General features: G+C 42.3%; 1 protein-coding gene across 1 annotated transcript in view; it reads left to right on the top strand.

Annotated features, from left to right (window-relative positions):
* Positions 1-995: 995 nt before the first annotated feature.
* Positions 996-21067, top strand: part of ciz1a (cdkn1a interacting zinc finger protein 1a) — a 61329-nt gene continuing 41257 nt past the window's right edge. Inside the window, exons 1-3 of the mRNA XM_041194463.1 lie at positions 996-1200; positions 11553-11764; positions 19569-19735. Of these exons, the coding sequence (XP_041050397.1) occupies positions 1079-1200; positions 11553-11764; positions 19569-19735 (501 nt within the window). The 5' untranslated portion in view covers positions 996-1078. The remainder of the gene's footprint in view (positions 1201-11552; positions 11765-19568; positions 19736-21067) is intronic.

Genomic DNA, 21067 nt, shown 5'->3' with positions numbered 1-21067 from the left:
ATAAAAAGAGTTGCATTTATACAGCTCATTTCACATTCTCAGGATATCCCAAATCACTTCATTGTGTTGAATAACTTTTTGAGGTGGAGTCACTGTTGTAATTAGGATGCACAGCAGCCCATTTCACACAACATCCCACAAATAGCAATATGATAATGACAAGATAACATTTTTAGTGATGCTAGTTGAGGGCCAGGACACCAGGCTTTCATTGCCTTTCTTTGAAATAGTCCCATAGGATCTTGGTTTATGATCCTTTTCTCATAGCTCAGGTTTAGCCCAGTGGCTCACTTCTTATATTACAGTGACTATATTTAACAAGAAACACTTGTTTTAATGTAAAGTGCTTTTAGACATTCTGAGGTTGTGAAAGACACAATAGAAGTGCAAGTCTACTGTTCTTGGCTTGAAGCCAAACTTCAATCTTAACATCAGACGAAACAGAAAATGCTGGAAATACTCAGCAGGTCTAGCGACATACATATAGAGAGAGAAACAGAATTAACGTTTCAGGTCAATAATCTTCATCAGAACATTCTCCTGAAGCTGCCATAAACCTATTGACTATTTCTGTTTTTACTTCAGATTTCCAACAACCACAGTATGTTGATCTTGATTCGCTAAAGCCACTTACCTCCCTCCCCTGCATCACTGAACCCCGAAATACATACCATGAACACATTAAATGCTACACTTTTACAACACATACATATACAGCACAAAAGCAAAATACTACCATTGATTATGGATATCTGAAGTAATTCAGAAATTGCTGGAAAAGCTCAGCAGGGTGACAGCACCTGTAGAGAACAGAAACGTTTCAGATTTGGGACCCAAGACAGAACAGAACAGAACAGATCCCAGCTACAGAAGCAGTGTGAGCCAGGTTTCACACTGGCATAAATTCTAATCCTCCCCGCCACTGGCGGCGCTGTGGCGGAAGTTCCCCCTCCTTTTGGCCGCGAGGGGGGTTTTTTCCTTCTCCCGCGAACAAAACGGTCGCAGGTCGGCGAGGCGCGAGCTTGTCCCTCCTCGACAACAATAGAAATTATCAGTTTTTAAATAAAACAAAGGCGAGATGTTCCCTCAGCAACAACAACAGCAGCATTTCCAGCAGCAGCTACTCCAACTGCAGCAACTCATTCACCAGCAGCGGCAGCAGCATCGCCACCCGCACCCACAACAGGCAGGCCCTGGCCGGTAAGACCTTCAAATACAGGCCGGGGATGAGACTAGGCCCATCGCCTCAACAGGAACACGGGGGAGTGGTTTGGGTTGGTGTTGAGTGGGGGGGATTAATGACCATGGGGGTGTGGTGTGGTGAGGGGGATTAATGACCATGGGGGTGTGGTGTGGTGGGGGGGAGGGATGAATGACCATGGGGGTGTGGTGTGGAGGAGGGATGAATGACCATGGGGAGGGGGGATTAATGACCATGGAGGTGCGTGGAGGGGGGATTAATGACCATGGGGGTGTGGTGTGGAAGGGGGATGAATAACCATGGGGAGGGGGGAATTAATGACCATGGGGGTGTGGTGTGGAGGGGGGATGAATGACCATGGGGGGTGTGGTGTGGAGGGGGGAATGAATGACCATGGGGGGTGTGGTGTGGAGGGGGGAATGAATGACCATGGGGGGTGTGGTGTGGAGGGGGGAATGAATGACCATGGGGGGTGTGGTGTGGAGGGGGGAATGAATGACCATGGGGGATGTGGTTTGGAGGGGGGATCAATGACCATGGGGGGGTGTGGTTTGGAGCGGGGATCAATGACCATGGGGGGTGTGGTTTGGAGGGGGAATGAATGACCATGGGGGGTGTGGTTTGGAGGGGGAATGAATGACCATGGGGGGTGTGTTTTGGAGGGGGAATGAATGACCATGGGGGGTGTGTTTTGGAGGAGGGATGAATGACCATGGGGGGTGTGGTTTGGAGGAGGGATGAATGACCATGGGGGGTGTGGTTTGGAGGAGGGATGAATGACCATGGGGGGTGTGGTTTGGAGGAGGGATGAATGACCATGGGGGGTGTGGTTTGGAGGAGGGATGAATGACCATGGGGGTGTGATTTGGAGGAGGGATGAATGACCATGGGGGTGTGGTGTGGAGGGGGAATGAATGGCCGTGGTGGGTGGGTGTGGAGGGGGATGAATGGCCATGGGGGTGGGGGAGGAGGGATGAATGGCGTGGAGATGAATGGAGGGGGGATGAATGGCGTGGTGCGGAGGCATGGGGGGACAGAAGGAGGGCCGATCAGGGATGAAAATGTGGAGCTTTAAAAGAATATGGTAAATAACTTTAAAGGTTAACATTGTTTGTTAAATTCCTTTATAGAGCAGCTTTCACAGTGTGAAATAAAAGCATAAAGTTCTGGGAAAACTCAGCAGGTCTGACAGAATCTGTGGAGAGAGAGGCTGTTCTGCTTTTATTTTATCTTTCGCAATGTGTTCAGTTTTAATTAGCTTGTTTTTAGCTGGCCCTGGGATGGAAAGCTGTTGGCCCATTTCAATCTGGAACTAAATGTGAAATAAATGCCTGGGATGTCTGTGGCCTGAATGGGTATTTGCATGTACAGCGTTCAGGGAGTTGAGTCCATAATCCAAACTGACTCTCCCAACTGTTCAACAGAACAGTTCTATTGAAGGCTCATGAGGACTCGAAATGTCAACTCTTTTCTTCTCCGCCGATGCTGCCAGACCTGCTGAGTTTTTCCAGGTAATTCTGTTTTTGTTTTGGATTTCCAGCATCCGCAGTTTTTTGTTTTTATCTCCCAACTGTTGTTGGTATAGTCTTTCAGATGAGACGTTAAACAAAGATCCCATGGATGCCACTATTTAAAGAAGGGCAAGGGAGTTCTCCCCAGTTTTCTGAGCCAATATTTATCCCTTAGCCCACGTCACCTGACACAGATTATTCAGTTATTTATCACCTTGCTGTTTGTGGGATTTTGCTGTTTGCAGGTTGGCCATCATGTTTGCTACATTACAACAGTGACTAAGCTTCAAAATTACTTCATTAGCTGTAAAATGTTTGGGGTGTCCTTAGGTGCTATAGAAATGCAAGTGAAAACAGAAAATGCTGGAAATACTCAGCAACTCTAACAGCATCTGTGGAGAGAAAAATAGTAATGGAACTGGTTCTATACACAGCAAGTCAGTCAGCATTTGCAAAAGGATAAGAGAAGATAATACTTCAGATGCAAGAAACTTCACAATTGAAAGATCACTCCATCTTTTCATTTCTGATTGAAGTGTTGGTTTTGGGTCTCAAGTTTAATACAATAAGACATCACTTTGCAAATCTCACTGTGAATCTAAAGTTGACGTGCTTATGAAATTTAAGGTTACATGCTATTGTTCTTCACTGAGGCTTGAAAACAACTTCCTGGCTTGGAGGGAACAGTGCCACCATCAGAGTCAAGCTGATACTAAGTAGTTTTCAAGTCACAGAATTTTAATGGCACAGAAGGAGGCCATTCGGCCTATCATGTCAGCACTAGCTTCCCAAATGAGCATTTGCCATTGCACTGCCTTTTCCCCATACCCCTGCACATTGTTTCGATTCAAATAATCATCTATGCCTCGATTGAACCTGCCTCCACCACGCTCCCAGGCACTACATTCCAGACCCAAACCACTTGTGTGAAAAAGTTTTTCCTCATGTCACATTTGCTTCTTTTGCAAATCACTTTATATCTGTGCCCTCTCATTCTTGTTCCTTTTACAAGTAGGAACAGCTTTTCCTATCTACTCTGTCCAGTCCTTTCATGGTTTTGAACATCTCTATCAAATCTCCTCTTGGCTGCCTTCTCTCCAAGGAGAACAGTCCCAACCCCTCTAATCTATCCCCATAGCAGAAGTTTCTGATCCCTGGAACCATTCTTGTAAACCTCTTCTGCACCCTCTCCAGTGTGTTCACATCCTCCCTATAATGTGGCGTCCAGAACTGTACACAATACTCCAATATAAATTTAGCATAACCTCCTTGCTCTTGTACTCTATGTCCCTATTAATAAAACCCGGGACACCATATGCTTTATTAACTGCCCTCTTCACCTGTCCTGCCATCTTCAATGATCTATGCACTTATACACCCAGATCTTTCTGCTCCTGCACCCCCTTCAAAATTTCACCCCTTATTTTATATTGTCTGTCAATGTCCTTAATACCAAATACATCACCTCACACTTCTCTGCATTGAACTTCATCTGCCACCTATCTGCCATACTCCACTAACTTGTCTATGTCCTTTTGAAGTTCTATACTGTCCTCCTCGCAGTTTACAACACTCGCTTGCTTCGTATCATCTGCAAACTTTGAAATTGTCCCCTGCACAGCCAGGTTAGTTAGATCGTTAATATATATCAGGGAAAGCAAGGGTCCCAATACCAACCCCTGGGGAACTTACACAACAAAGCTTCCTCCAGCCTGAAAAATATCCATTGACCATTACCCTTTGTTTCCTATTACTCAGCCAATTTTGTATCCACATTGCTGCTACTCCCATTTAGTCCATGAACAATGAGTTTTCTCACAAGTCTGTTGTCTGTCACTGTATCAAATACCTTTTGAAAGTCCGTGTACACCACACCAACAGCATTACACTCATCAACCTTTTCTGTTACCTCTTCAAAAAATCTCCAGCAAGTTAGTTAAACACGATTTCCCCTTTAGAAATCCATGCTGGCTCTTCCTCATCAATTCATATTTTTCCATGTGGCTACTAATTCTATCCCGAATAATTGTTTCTAGAGCTTTGCTCACCACTGAAGTTAAACTGACTGGTTTGTAATTGCTGGGCTTATCCTTACAACCCTTTTTGAACAAGGGCTTAATGTTTGCAATTCTTCAGTCCTCTGGCACCTCCCCTGAGTCTAAGGAAGACTGAAAAATTAAGGCCAGTGCCCCTGCAATTTCTACTCTCACTTCCTTCAATATCCTTGGATGCATCTCGTCAGGTCCTAGTACCTTGTCAACTTTAAGTACTGACAGTCTATTCAAAGTCATATCCAGTTAAAAACTTAAAGCAGAGATAAAAGGCCACTCAGCCCATCAACCCCATTTCCTCAGGAAACTACACCAACTTGAAATGCAGCCTAAGATGCTGCACAGCAGTGTAACCAAAGATTGTCACCGATCCAAAGAAAGATATTGGGATGGATATCTAAGAGCTTAGTTAAAGAGGTTGATTTTAAGGATGTTTATAGGAGAGCGAGGTGGAGAGCTTTAGGGAGGGAGTTCCAGACCTTACAGCCTAGATAGCTGAAGGCACAGCTACCAGTGGTGGAGCGAAGGGAGTGTTGGAGATAAGAGAGAGGCTACATTTGGAGGAATGCAGCTCTTGGAGGTTTAGGACTGGGGAAAGCATATGGAGAGGGGCAAAGCTATGGAGAGATTTGAACACATGGGTGAGAATTTTAAAATTGTGGCATTTGAGGACTGGGATCCAATGTAAGACAAGTGAGAATGGGTGAACAGGACTTTTTGCAACCTGCTGCAGAATTGGTTCTATGCAGTATTACTGTTGATACTGGTATTGTTTTATGTAAGCTGGCATGTTAACAGCTCCTCTGCTGCTTGTCCTGGCTGAATCTGTGTATGTGTTTAAATCACATGCAGTATGTGTTAGTTAAGAAAGCATTGGGAATGCTGCATTTGAGGACTTGTGGCCAACACTGCAGGAGGTGGGGCAGCAGAACTCAGTCTATATCAGGTGCATTGCAGTCAGAACACAACAGTCTGTTGGATTAATAGTCTGATCTTGTGTCTAGAGGGACAGCAATGAAACAGAGCAGTAATCTTAAAAACGAGCCACAGGCAAGCTGCAAACTTGCATTCAGGGTGAATTACTGTTAATGTGCTCCAGAGTGCTCAGTATGAATGTATGAAGTTAGTTAACCTACAGAAAAGGGTTAAAAACTGCCTTGCTTATGGTGAATTTTTTGAGATTTTTATCTTTGCAGTGTGAATCAATGACTGAATATGAGCTTGAGCTTTTATTGCCCCATGGCAAGTTAAATGATTTAAGGACAGCCAAATGCACAAGTCCCTGTGGATTGTCATAAAGTAACTTGTCTGGTAGTTTTGAGAAAACAATACCCAGCAGAGCGTGCAGGATAAATTAGATACTGCAACAATGCTGCAGAGTGCTGTGAGAAGTATTCTATAAATTAATAATAAACTATTCCAATGCTTTCTGGGCTGGCCTCCCATCCCCCATAAACTGGAGTTTATCCAAAACTCTGACTTCTGTTGGCTTTTGGTTCCTGGACACCTCAATTTTTAAAATGTTTGCCCCGTGCTTAAATGATTCTGATTCTGTGATGATGCTCCTCCCTATCTCTTTAACCTCCTACAACCCTCCGGGATCTCCACATCCCTCTCGTTCTGGCCTTTTGCACAAACGCAGTTTACTTTGTCACACTATTGGCAGCTGTGTCTTCAGTCCTCATTGCAGAAGGTGGTGGCATAGTGGTATTGTCACTGGACTAGTAATCCAAAAGACCCCGTGTAATTCTTTGGGGACCCAGGTTTGAATCCCACCATGGCAGATGGTGAAATTTGAATTCAGTAAAAATCTGGAATTAAAAGCAAAGGTTAGGATTAAGAAAAACCGAGAAGCTTATGGCAGATACCGAAGGCTCAATAGGGTAGAGTCCTTAGAGGAGTATAAAAAGTGCAGAGGGGAACTTAAAAAGGAAATTAGGAAAGCTAAGAGAATGCATGAGAAAGCACTGGTGGGCAGAATAAAGGAAAACCCAAAGGGGTTTTTTAAATATATAAAGAGCAAGAGAATAACTAGGGAAAGAGGCAATTAGGGACCATAGAGGTAATCTGTATGTGGACCTGGAAGACATGGGTGCAGTTCTCAATGAATACTTTGCATAGGTCTTTAATATGGAAAAAGGCGACACAGATATAGACATCAGGGTGGAGGACTGAAATATTAGCGGAAATTAACATAGAGAGGAGGTATTAGCGGGTTTAGCGACCTTAAAGGTGGATAAATCCGCAGGCCCAGATGAGATGTATCCCAGGCTGTTGACAGAGGCAAGGGAAGAGATATCGGGGGCCCTGGCAGTAATTTTCAAATCCTCTCTGGCCACAGGTCAGGTGCCAGAGGACTGGAGGACTGCTAACGTCGTCCCATTATTTAAAAAGGGAGAAAGGGATAGACCAGAAAATTACAGGCCAGTTAGTCTAACCTTGGTGGTGGGGAAGTTAATAGAAAGAATTCTGAGGGACAGAATATATCTGCACTTAGGAGAGAGACAGATTTGTATCAGGGATAGTCAGCATGGATTAGTTAAGGGAAGGTTGTGTTTGACAAATTTGATTGAATTTTTTGAGGAGGTAACCAGGAGTATCGATGAGGATAATGCATTTGATGTGGTCTACATGGACTTTAGCAAGGTTTTTGATAAGGTCCCTCATGGTAAACTGGTCAAGAAAGTAAGAGCCTATGGGATCCAAGGCAAAATGGCATGTTGGATCCAAAATTGGCTGAGAAGCAGGAACCAGAGGGTGATGGTAGTGGGATGTTTCTGTGACTGGAAGTCTGTTTCCATTGGGGCTCTGCAGGGCTTGGTGCTGGGGCCCTTGCTGTCTGTGGTGTACATAAATGGTTTGGACTTAAATTTAATAGATATGATCAAGAAGTTCGTGGATGACATGAAAATTGATAGGGTGAAAAATAGTGAGGAGGATAGCCATAAACTTCAGAAGGATATCAATGGACTGGTCAGGTGAGCAGAGCAGTGACAAATGGAATTCAACCCGGAAAAGTGTGAGATAATGCACTTGGGGAAAGCTAACCAGGCAAGAGATTACTTTATGACTGGTAGGACCCTGGAAAGTACTGAAGATCAGAGGGTCCTTGGTGTGCATATCCATTTATCCCTGAAGATAGCAGGGCAGGTAGATAAGGTGGTTAAGAAGGCATATGGGATACTTGCCTTCATTAGCTGAGGCATAGTATACAAGAGCAGGAAGGTTATGCTGGAACTGTATAAAATGCTGATTAGGCCACAACTGGCGTACTGCGTGCAGTTCTAGTCACCACATTATAGGAAGAATGTGATTGCACTGGAGAGGGTACAGAGGAGATTTACCAGGATGCTGCCTGGCTGGAGGGTCTGAGCTATGAGGAAAGATTGGATAGGCTGGGGTTGTCTTCTTTGCAGCAGTGAAGGTTGAGAGGGAACCTGATAGAGGTGTATGAGATTATGAGGGGCATAGATAGGGTGGATAGGAAGGCACTTTTCCCATTAGTAGTGGAGTCAATAACCAGGGGGCATAGATTTAAGGTAAAAGGTAGAAGGCAAAGAGGGGAATTGAGAATTCTTTTCACCCAGAGGGTGGTGGGAGTCTGGAACTCACTTCGTAACATTTAAGAAGTGTTTAGATATTCACATGTGTTGCCATATCCTCCAGGGCTATGGGCCAAGCGCTGGAAAATGGGATTAGTGTAGTCAGATCTTTGTTGACTTACGTGGACATGATGTGCCTCCTTCTGTGCTGTAGATGTCTGAGTCTATAAGTCTGATGACCATGAAACCATTGCCAATTGTCGTAAAAGCCCATCTGGTTCACTAATGTCCTATAGGGAAGGAAATCTGCTGCCCTTACCTGGTCTGGCCTATATGTGACTCCAGACCCACAGCAATGTGTTTGGCTCCTAAATGCCCTTTGAACAGAGCAGTTAGGGATGGGCAATAAATGCTGGCCTAGCCAGCGACGCCTACATCCCATGAATGAATATGAAAACAAAAGTTGGCTTGGTCCTAAGCTCTACAATTCCTTATCTATAGCTCTCTTCGCTTCCTTCAATGCATGCTTTAAAATCTATTTCTTTGACCAAGCACCTGTTCTAATGTCTCCTCCTGTGGCTCTGCCAATTATTTTATCTGATTGTACCATTATAAAACTTGTAACTTTTACAACCTTAAAGGTTCTATAAATTGTTGAAAGGTAGAAAACTTGCCCACATATGATAATTGCACCCTTGCACTCTGTGTTGAGGTTTTGATTTCTTAGCGTAAGCTGATTGCTATTTGCCCTGTGTCCCATTGTTGAGCCACAGACAGTGATCCTATTGCAACTTGTCTGGATTGAGATGTTCTAGAGACCAAACCCAGACAGAAAGTTTCTACAGAACACTTTACTGGAACAGAGCTTTCCATTTATCGGCGGTGTTTAACCTGCAACATAGTGTAGGCCTTTGGGACCCATCTCTTCATCTCTGAACATGAGATATTTATGATTGGCAAAATCCTGCCTTCTGACCAGTTCCACAATATAACCGGTGAGTGAAGAAATTCTTCTCCTCTCAGTCCTAAATGATGACCCCCCTTATGCTTTGACAATGATTCCTGGTTTTAGACACTAGCCAGAGGAAAAAGTGTCTCAGCATCTATGCTGTCAAGTTCTTTAAGAATTTTATATGTTTCAATGCGATGACCTATCATCATCTAAATTCTAGGGAATATAGACCTCCTCTACTTAATATATAGACCAGGTCTATTCATTCATCCTATTGTAATACACTTTGTTTAAACCCCGTTGAATAGTTTTCTTGATGTATTTTATATTGGAACCTGCCCATGCCGTGAGCCACAAATGCAACAGTTCAGCATTCAGCATTATTTTGCCTTAATAGTGTGTTATTTGTGTTGCTGCATGCGAAAAACAAGTTACTGATACAGTAACACATTTTGTTTTGTTTTATTACGAAAGCCAGGAGTCCATCAATGGCTTAGTGTCGGCCATAGTTCAGTGGGTAGTGCGCGCTCTGCAGGTTCAAATCAGGAAAAAACCTCTGACTTTACTTCTGTGTTGCCAATGGATGATTTTGTTTTAAGTAGTTAAGCACTCTGGTCTATGTGAACTTTCAAGACTAAGTTCAACTGACAAGAGGGGAGTTTGATGCATTGCTGTTTGAGTTCTGCTGAAGGATATCCAACTGCTGCAAGCAAGTAGCTGTGACTGATGTTTCCTTCATTTTCCTTTCCTTTACAGAAGTGCTAAGCTCTTGTTGCTATTTTTTTTAAAAACAAGTTTTACAGGAGCGGTTTTGAAAGTTTCCATGCGTGGAACAACCACTGCAGGTATTTAAGCCTGCTGCAAAAACTGGCACCCTTTCAGGGACTTGATGAGATATTAAAGAAAAAGAACTTGCCTTTTTATATCAGTTTTCATGATCTCAGGATGTCCCAGAGCACTTTACAGCTGACAAAGTACTTGTTGAAGTGGGATCACTTTGGTAATGAAGAAAATGTGGCAGCTAAATTGCGTACAGCAAACTCCCACAAACAGTAATATGATAACAATCTGATGATATGCTTGTGATTGGTTGAGGAATTAATATTGGCCCAGAACACTGAAAATTCCCCTGCTCCTTTGAAATAATGCCATAGGATTTTTCATGTCTACCTAACAGCATAAGAAATAATAGCAGGAGTATACCATATGGCCCCTCAAGCCTGCTCTGCCATTCACCATGATCATGGCTGATATTTTGTCATTCAGTACGATCATGGTTGACCTTCATTGTCAACTTCACTTTCTGCCCGCTCCCCATATCCCTTCATTCTCATAGATCAATGGATTTTAGGATACTAACTTGAATGACCTCAGTTTACTGTCTCATCCAGAGGACTTCATTTCTGACAGTGCAGCAGTCTGAATCTGTGACAGTGCAATTCTGCATCAGCTCAAGCCCCTGGAGTCTGATTTGAACCCACAGAGAGCGCGCTACCCATTGAACAATGGCCGACACCGTAACCTGTTGATGGATTCCTGGCTTTCGTAATAAAATAAAACAAAATGTGTTATTGTATCAGTAACTTGTTTTTCACATGCAGCAACACAAATAACACACTATTAAGGCAAAATAAAATAATGTTGAATGCTGAACTGCTGCATTTGTGGCCCTCGGTATGGGCAGGAATCTGATGTTTGGGCATCAGTTTTGCAAGCTTGTGCTTTAAACCCCTTGATTATTCATGACAGAGGTGACTGAAGGGCCTGGCATCTTAATTCAGGATTGTTAGATTCAGCTCTTGGAGGGACTGGTTGGGATATTAGTAATGTGGCTTTGCTGTGGTGTTTTGCTGGATGGTGTGGAGATGGTTATACCCTGGAAAGCACAATTGCATTATGAAATGTCCTTTGCATACAATGCACTGAAAATGTCCTGAAGCACCAACTACATCTTCTCACACACAGTTAACTGATTTTGTTTACATCAGAGCCTTGCTGTCAAATTACAATCGGAACCTCAAAAGGATTCATGCCATTTCAATGCTTGTATTAGAATGGGTAACACCACAAGGAAACGTGAGCAACATAAGTCCCATCAGAGAATTGGAACTTTAGAGCAATTATTAGCACATAGGCAGATGGTTGGGTAACACAATACTGCAATGAATTGTTACTATACTCATTAAAGATTAAGATTGTTGATTTCGCTTATTGTGCATCTATATCATATATTTCTAACTCAATCCCATGTTGGGGAAATATTTTTGTTTTTAATAAGATTGATTCTCTTTGTAGGGCTGTGCAGCAACATCAGCAGCAACACCCTCATCATCACCACCACCCTCAACAACAGCAGCAACGTCAGCCGCCACAGCCACAGCCACAGCAACAGCAGCAGCAGCAGCAACAACAACAGCAGCAGCTAAACCTACGCCCAACGAGTCAGCCTTCACTCCTTAATCCGAATCCTATGCTGCATCGTGCTTTGATAATGCAGCAGATGCAAGGTAGGCTAACATTGTCACTATGTTGGTAGAAGGTGCACAAGGCAGTGTTATGATAGGGTAAATTCCTTTCTTAATACTGTCGTAACCTTTGAAGCATTCTTACATTGGTAATCTTTTAATATTTTGAAGCTAACTATTGGTGATGTTATTTCATCATGTTTAAAACCAGGAAAGGAAGGGAGTTATAGGTGTCTTTTTAATGAGTCTGTCTGCAATTACCCAAAGTTGTGCATGTTTGCTGTATGTCTGTGTTTATACTTGGTTTTTTTTGGTTCATTGCATATGTTAATTAAATTAATTGAACACATACTGTTCAAAAGCACTCCTGAACAATTGTTCAATGTAAATGAAGAGGATGTTCTGGTATCTATGGTGATTTAATGTTACTCGCCCAGTGCACTGAGTCAATATTGTAACAGATCCCAGTGATTTGCTGGACTTTTGCCAATTCTCAGCTGTTTTAAGCAGAAGTGAAGTTCAGTGCTACTTACAATTAAGGTTGGTGATCTGTAATGACACAATATCCTATGACACATCTTGTGAATTTCATATACTAACAAAAGCAAGATTTTGCCTCGAGTAGCTCAAATCAGTAAGGGAATCAAGGGCTAAGGGGAAAAGGCAGGGAAGTGGAGTTGAGGATTATCAGATCAACCGTGATCTCATTGAATGGCGGAGCAGACTCGATGGGCTGAATGGCCTACTTCTCCTACGTCTTATGGTCTAATTTCCCCCCTCCCACCTCCCCTTAAAACTGACTTCTATGAGATTTATATTTTTAAATCTGTCACTGAATATCGTTACATTGCACCCTTTTAAAATAAAAAAAATGAACTTGAGCATCTGTGTACTATATACCAGTTGTAGTGGTGCAACACAGTACTGCCTGTACACTGTGTTTAATATTCCAGTTGATCCTGACACACAAGTTTGAGAGTGTACTGTTTTAAAAGACACAGCTGAGCAAATCTGTTGATGGAAAACATAGGAATTGCTAGACTGAAAAAAGACCAAGATCCACTGTTCTGTTGAAGAGTCATACGGACTCGAAACGTTAACTGTGTTCCTCTCCGCAGATGCTGCCAGACCTGTTGTGTTTTTCCAGGTATTTTTATTTTTGTTTTGGATTTCCAGCATCCGCAGTTTTTTGCTTTTAACTAAGATCCACCTTGTTTACCTTCCACTGTCCATATTAGGGATGGACAACAAATGCTGGCCTAGCCAGCACCCCCACACCAGCCCCCACATCCCATGAAAGATTTAAAAAATCCTAATAGTCTAACCCCATGATACCATGATAATGGAGTTTCATCTAATTACAGCAATCACTCTCTACCAATGAACAGATCCAGACACGGCGAGGAAAGGCCCCCCACAGTGGTGAAGAGCTTTGGGAATCATAGGTACAAAGCTGCCTGTTCATCTCCAGCATGCGGAGCCTGCCACATCTTGTCTCAATTACTCGCATTCTGTATCCCAAAATGAGATTCTGAAAGATACCTTATCTAATTTGTATTTTGAATGCATCAGTGCTAACTGCTCCCACTGTCCCTATAAGAACATAAGAAATAGGAGCAGGAGTAGGCCATTCGGCCCCTCAAGCCTGCCCTGCCATTCAGTAAGACTGTGGCTGATGTGCCCCAGGCCTCAATGCCTCTTTGTGTCAGTTCCTCAGAACCCTCAACTCCCTGATATTTCAAAAATCTGTCTACCTCCTCTTTATAAATACTTTTAGCGATCTAACGTCCATAACTCTCTGGGGTAGGGAATTCTAGGCATTCAGTATCCTCTGAGAGAAGAAATTCCTTTGCATCTCAGTTTTAAATAAGCATCCCCTTATTCTGTAACTATATCCTCTAGTTTGAGATTCCCCCACTAGTGGAAACATCTTAACATCTACCCTGTCAAGCCCCCTCAGAATCTTGTACAGTTCAATAAGATCACCCCTCATTCTTCTAAACTCTAGTGAATAAAGGACTAACCTGTTTAGCCGTTCTTGATAAGTCAACCCCTTAATCACAGGAATCCACCTAGTGAATCTCTTTTGAACTGCCTCCAATGCCAGTGTATCCTTTCTTAACTATGAGGACCAAAACTATACACAGTACTCCTGGTGCGGCCTCACCAACACCCTGCATTGTTGTAACAAGACTTCCCTATTTTTAAACTCCAACCCCTTAGCAATACAGGCCAAAATTCCATATGCCTTCTTAATTACTTGCTGCACCTGCATACTAATTTTTTGTGTTTCATGCACAAGAACACCCAGATCCCTCTGTGCTGCACTTCTTTGGAGTCTCTCTTCATTTAAAGAATAGTCTGCCTTTTGATTTTTCCTACCAAAGTGCATGACCTCACATTTTCCTACATTAAACTCCATCTGCCAAGTTTTTGCCCACTCACTCAACCTGTCTATATCCCGTTATAGATTCCTTATGTCCTTCCCACAACATGCCCATCCACCTATGTTTGTATCATCAGCAAATTTGGATACATTACACTCTGCCCCCTCTTCCAAGTCATTAATATAGATAGTAAATAATTGAGGCCCTAGGGCTGATCCTTGTGGCATTCCACTAGTTACATTTTTCCAACATGAAAAAGACCCATTAATTCCAACTTTGTCTTCTGTGTGTTAACCAATCCTCAATCCACGCTTGTATATTACCCCCAGTACCGTGAGCTCCTGTCTTGTGCAATAACCTTATTGAATGCCTTCAGGAAATCCAAATACACTACATCTACTGGTTCCCATTTATCAACTCTGCTTGTTATATCCTCAAAGAACTTTAGCAAATTTGTCAAACATGATTTCCCTTTATCAAAACCATGTGGACTCTGTTTGATTGCGTTAAGCTTTTCTAAATGTCCCATTTCTTCCTTAATAATGGACTCTAGCATTTTCCCAACAGCAGATGTTAGGCTGACTGGCCTATAGCTTCCTGCTTTTTGTTTCTCTCCCTCCTTGAACAGGGGCATCACATTAGCAGTTTTCCAATCCGCTGGGACCCTCCTGGAATCCAGTGAGTTCTGGAATATTTCTGGAATATACCACCACTATCTCTGCAGCCACTTCCACTTCCTTTAAAACTGTTGGTTGCAAGCCATCAGGTCCTGGCGACTTGTCTGCATTTAGCCCCATTCGTTTGTCAAATGCTTTGCCCCTCGTGATAGAGACTGTTACAAAGTCTTTCCTCCCATTAGCTCCTTATCTGATATCTTTGGAATGTTTATAGTGTCCTCCACCATGAAGACCGATGCAAAATATTAGTTTAAATTATCTGCCATTTTCCTGTTCCCTATTATCAATTCTCGAGCTGCATCCTCCAAGGGTCCCACCCTCACTTTAGCTACTTTCTTTTTATATAACTGTAGAAGGCCTTGCTGTTTGTTTTTATATTTCTTGCCAATTTACTTTCATAATCAATTTTTTCCCTCTTTATTAGCTGTTTAGTCATCCACTGCTGGTTCCTAAAAATTCCCAATCCTCTGGCCTACCACTGGTTTTAGCTGCTTTGTATGCCTTAGTTTTTGATTGAATGCTCTCCTTGACTGCCTTTGTTAACTAAGGCTAGTTCATCCTTCTCATCGAGTCCTTCCTTTTGACTTGGATAAATTTTTGCTGAGCGTTATGAATTATCTGCTTAAATGTCTGCCACTGCTGGTCCACTGACCTTCCCCTTAGTCTATTTTTGCAATCGGTTTTAGACGACTCATTCTTCATACCTCTGTAATTGCCCTTATTTAAGTTGAGGACACTGGTTTGAGACCCGAGTTGCTCACCCTCAAACAATTTGAAATTCTACCATGTTGTGATTGCTACCTTCCTGAGGATCCTTAATTAAGAGATCCCTTATTAATCCTACCTCATTACACATTACTATACCTAAAATAGCCTGTTCCTGGGTAGGTTCTGCAATCTGCTCTAAGAAACAATCCCTGATGCACTCTATAAATTTGCCTTCCATGTTACCTATGCCAACCTGATTTGTCCAGTCAATATGCATATAAAAATCACCCATGACAATTGTAGTGCCCTTCTTTAATTCCCAATTTATACTTTGCCCTACAGTGAGGTAACTCTTCGGGGGCCTATAGACGACTCCCACCCATGACTTCTTCCCCTTGCTTTCCTTATTTCCACCTAAATTGATTCCACATCGCGATCTGTCGCACCTATATCACTACCCACCACTGCACTGATACCTTCCTTTATTAACAAAGCTACTCTACCTCTTTTTCCTTTTTGCTTATTTTTCAGGAACATCAAATACCCATGAATATTGAGTTCCCAGTCTTGGTCAACCTGCAGCCACATCTCTGTAACAGCTATCAAGTCATATCCATTTATTTCTATTTGTGCCGTCAACTCATCTATCTTGTTAACAAATGCTGCGTACAAAGAGCCTTATGCTTTGACTTTTTTACCATTATTACTCATTCTGGTTCTAATTTCTGCTGCACTCTTCTGTTTATATTTTCTGCCCCTTCCTGTCACACTTTGATTATCGTTTTCCCTTTTCACTACCTTGCTCCCCTGCTCTTTCATTTACTTCCGATTTTTTTAAACTTTCCTTCAATTGAGGCCCCCCCCCCCCCCCCCCACACACATTAGCTTAAAGTCCTATCTACAACCCTAGTTATACGATTCACCAGGACAATGGTCCCAGCATGGCTCAAATGAAGCCTGTCCCAATGGAACAGTGCTCTCCTTCCCCAGTATTGATGCCAGTGCCCCATTAATCAAAACCCATTTCTCCCACACCAATCTTTGAGCCACGCGTTTACCTCTCTAATCTTATTTACCCTATGCCAATTTGCACATGTCTCAGGTAGTAATCCAAAGATTATTACCTTTGTGGTTCTGCTTTTTAATTTAGCCCCTAGCTGCTCGTAGTCCCTGAGCAGAACCTCTTTCCTATTCCTACCTGTGTCTTTGGTACCTATGTGGACCACGACAACTGGATCCTTCCCCTCCCACTCCAAGTTCCTCTCCAGCCCAGAAGAGATGTCCTTAACCTTGGCACCAGGTAGGCAACACAGCCTTCAGGGCTCCCTGTCTTTGCTGCAGAGAACAGTATCTATTCCTCTAACTATGCTATTCCCTATTAATGCTACATTTTTCTGTTCTCCCTCCAACTTGAATGGTGCTCTGTACCATGGTACTGTGGTCAGTTTGCGCATCCTCCCTGCAGTCTGTGCCCTCATCCACACCTAGAGCAAGAACCTCATACCTATTGGACAAGGGCACTGGCTGAGGCACCTCCAAAGCCATTCCTGCCTCACTCACAGTCACACCCTCCTGTCCCTGACAACAGACCAAAATTGATGTAGTTAATCTAAGGGGTGTGACTGCCTCCTGAAACAGTGTCCAGGTAACTCTCCCCCTCCCTGATGTGTTGCAGTATCTGCAGCTCAGACTCCAGTTCATCAGCTCTGAGCCAAAGTTCCTCGAGCAGCCAATGCTTGCTGCAGATGTGGTCGCCGTGGATCACACTGGCATCCAGCAGTTCCCACGTACTGCAGCTGCAACGCACTGCCTGCCCAGCCATCTCTGTTCTATTTAATTAATTAATTTGGATGTTAAATATTTTAAAAGTGAATTTCTTAACTGTACCCTTCAGCTGTAATAACATCTCCTGATTTAAACCACTTGGTTAATCAAAAGAGACACGCAAGAGATACCCACCAATCACCTACCTGTTTTCCTGTGACGTCACACTTTGGCCCTGACAGGTAGAAACAGGCTGCTGGTTTTTTTATCTCCTGCTCCTGCTGCCCTTCTCACATAGGTCCACTCTGCGTGTGGTCCTGGCTGTCCTCTCGCTGTTTTAAACTGTAGAAATCCCAGCTGTCCTCTCGCTCTTCTAAATTGTAAAACTCCCAGCTCTCCTCTCTCTGTTTTAAACTGTGAAAATCCTGGCTCTCCTCTCACTGTTTCAAACTGTGAAAAGCCCAGCTCTCCTCTCCCTGTTTAGGTTAACCTCTTTCTCACAGCTCACTGAAATAATATTGCCTCAATTAGTTTTGAATTTACCTCCCTTCAAGTGCAGGTCTTGCCCTCTAGTTCAACTGTTCTGGACATGGCGAACTAGCTTAATATTGTAGAATGATACAACCCAGAAGGAGGAGATTTCGTCCATCGTGCTTGTGCAAGCTATTTAATAGACCTGTCCAAGTCATCTGCAGCTACTGCCAATTTTTGTCTTCAAGTATTTATTCAATTCTCTTTTGAATGTTGCTATTAAATCTTGCTCCCACCACCCTTTCTGGCAGTGCATTCCAAATCATAACTCGTTGTAGACAGAAAGTTTCCTCATATTACCTTTGCCAGTCATTACAAATTATATCTTCTGTTTACTGATCCTCCTGCAACTGGAAACAATTTCTTCCACGTGTCGGTGCAGACTCAATGGGCCAAAGGCCCTCTTCTGCACTGTGAGATTCTGTGATAACCCTTCCTAATTTTGAACACCTCTATGAAGAAAACTTGTTTAAGTCAACATTATCTAGCCCTTTTAGAAGTCTAGAAACAGCAATCACATCATCTCTTAACCTTCTCTTTTCTAGTGAGAATCTGCCCAATTTACATAATAACTCATAATTTAATCCTTCCATCTGCTCAATTGTTCTGGTTGTTCTCAGCAGTGTACTTTCAATAGCTGTACTGTGATGACCAGGGCTGAGCACAATATCTCAAGTGCGGTTATACCAATGCATTATAAAGGGAAGTGAGTACTACACTTTCAGCTCGATACTGCTGCTGAGCATTGTTGTGATTGCAGCACATTCAGAAAGTGATTCTCTTTAGAGTGGCCGTTCTAACTTTCCACCAGCACCAAAGCATGTTATAACAAAAGATGCTGATGAGGCATGCTTTTGCATCAGGAAAGATTCTGGGATAATAACTCTAATGGGTATTTTTTAAAATTAAATCAAATTTGTTAAAGATACCAAAACTGATCTTGAGAACCAGCATCAGACAGTATTGGCTGTTGTACGTTGGCTGTATTGAAAGAGGGAATTTGCATGCAGTATTTGTGCATTAATTATCATATCTTTCAGGACATTTCAAAGTACTTGACAGCCAATGATCACTTTTGAAGAGTAGTTACCACTGTTATGTAGGCAGATGCAGCAGCCACTTTGCATACATCGAGGCCCCACAAACAGTGCTGAAATAAATGACAACATTACATGCTTTATCAATAGTTGGATTTACCAGAGTATCATTCTATAATTGCTAGTTATGATCTGTTGTAGCGAGTGTTGTAATGTTTAGCTGCCAATCTGACATTCCTTTAATGCCACTACTCTGGCACTTCCACAGGGAATTGATCTGATTAGGGTGGGAACTATACTGGAAGCTGTTATTGTTTGATAGTTCTCTATATTCGCAGCTACTTTCTTCTTCATGATTTCTCCAGGTTATCTCAGACAGAAAAACATATTTTAGGATGGTTTAGTTTGGATCTTTTGGTGTTTTATGTATGATGGGACAAATTGCTGTCTGGTTTACTCAAAACTTTTATAGAGGTGCTGATGATTTGCCTCATGTACATCAGTTTAGATCTCAATTTTTTTGTTTTGTACAGTATTGTAGCACAGGTCATTTCACCAAAATGCATCCTCTGCATTAGGAGATGTATTGGAGTGTATTTTATTAAAGGTTTTTGTTCTTGATGAAACTGACAGGTTCTTGCTAATAGTGAATGTAAAATGTGCCTACAACTGATGTCATGCAGTACTGGTTACAGATTTGGTTTCCTAAATCTCTGATTCTTACAAGAACTACATCTTACAGGTGGCCTTCATGGATACAGCATGACTACACCAGGCCTTCAGCCTTTCTTCCCACCAGGATCCAGAGCATCAATTCTGGGCACCCCTCCACTTGGCATCCAGCTGCAGACACCCCGCATCAGATTTGGGAACCAACTCTTCCAGCAGCATAACCGGAGATTTAACAAAGTAAGAAGAAAGCTCATTTCAGTGAGGTGATTAGATCTTCCAAATGGGAATGATGTAGTGTAAAAAATAAATTAGCCAGTGTGACAAAAATGGAGAATACCCAGTCAAAAAAATCATACAAGTAAATGTGTGAATAGCTGGCTTTTACATTGTAAGATTTAGATTTGTCCCCAACCAAAATGGCCAAAATATCAACTTCCTGGATATTTTTAATCAAGAGAGAAGGTTCTCCAAGGAAGAGAGAAAAAGAGGGAATTTGCATTAATATTTGTGCATTAATCATCACATCATTCAGGACCAGGTTAGTGCTACTTAAATTAATTCAGTTAAAATTAGCAGAAATTATAAATTACTTCAAGACAGTCAATGTGAGAAATTAGCTCAACTGGAGAAATAAAAGCTGTAGGTCTATTGCAAAGATTGGTAAGTGAAGAGGTATTATAATGTATTTCTGTGTAAGATAACCATCTGGATGAAAGACAGTTGAGTTGACAGATATGTAAAATATGTTGGAAGATACTTTCTGCAGCAGTCCCCCCCAAAAAGCAAAACATGCTCCATAGTCTAGAAGAGCAAGGGCAGTAGATTCATGGGAACACATCACCTCCAAGTTCCCCTGGGAAACACATCACCATCCTGACTTGGACATATTTTGCTATTCCTTCATCATCATTGGGTCAAGTTCCTGGTGCTCTACCTGACAGCACCATGGGAACACCTTCACCACAAAGATTGCAGTAGTTCAGGAAGAAGGGTATGTAGGGATAGGCAGTTTATAATGAGCCAGATGATTATTATGGATTCTCAGACACACATGATTAATGTGATTGATGCAGTATTATTTCTTTTCTGGGGAACTTCGTTCAAACATTTAGCATGGAGCATGCTTTCAAAAGTTCTGTCAAGCTTGGCCTGGTGTAACTTCCTCAAAGCCAGTTAAATTATAGTATTTTTATAATTGACATTGTGCTTCTGATATTATAACTTGTTGCTAAAACGAATGCATTAGGTGTGAATGAAAAGTAGATTATTGAACAAAGAAAGTTTGTAAGGACGTCTGTCAACTTCTTATTGACCTTTAAGATCCCGCTTGAGCAGCTGCAGTTGTAGATGTTTTTAATTATCAATATCTTACTCTTGACCCTTGTAAGCCTTCCTTTCAGTTCCGGTTACATCCTCCCTTGCTCATGTTTTATTTGCTCTAATTTGAAAATGGATGGAATTGTCTGACTGGCCGTGTAAACCAAGGAGGATGATGACAATCACTTTATGTTTATGATGATGGATTTTGGATTGAATGTGAACAAAGTCTTTGCAAAGCTTTGCACTGGG

This window comes from Carcharodon carcharias, chromosome 8, assembly GCF_017639515.1.
Source record: "Carcharodon carcharias isolate sCarCar2 chromosome 8, sCarCar2.pri, whole genome shotgun sequence".
In the NCBI taxonomy this organism is placed as follows: Eukaryota; Metazoa; Chordata; class Chondrichthyes; order Lamniformes; family Lamnidae; genus Carcharodon; species Carcharodon carcharias.
Note: the sequence above shows the minus strand (reverse complement) of the source record. Positions and strands in the feature narration are given on the sequence as shown.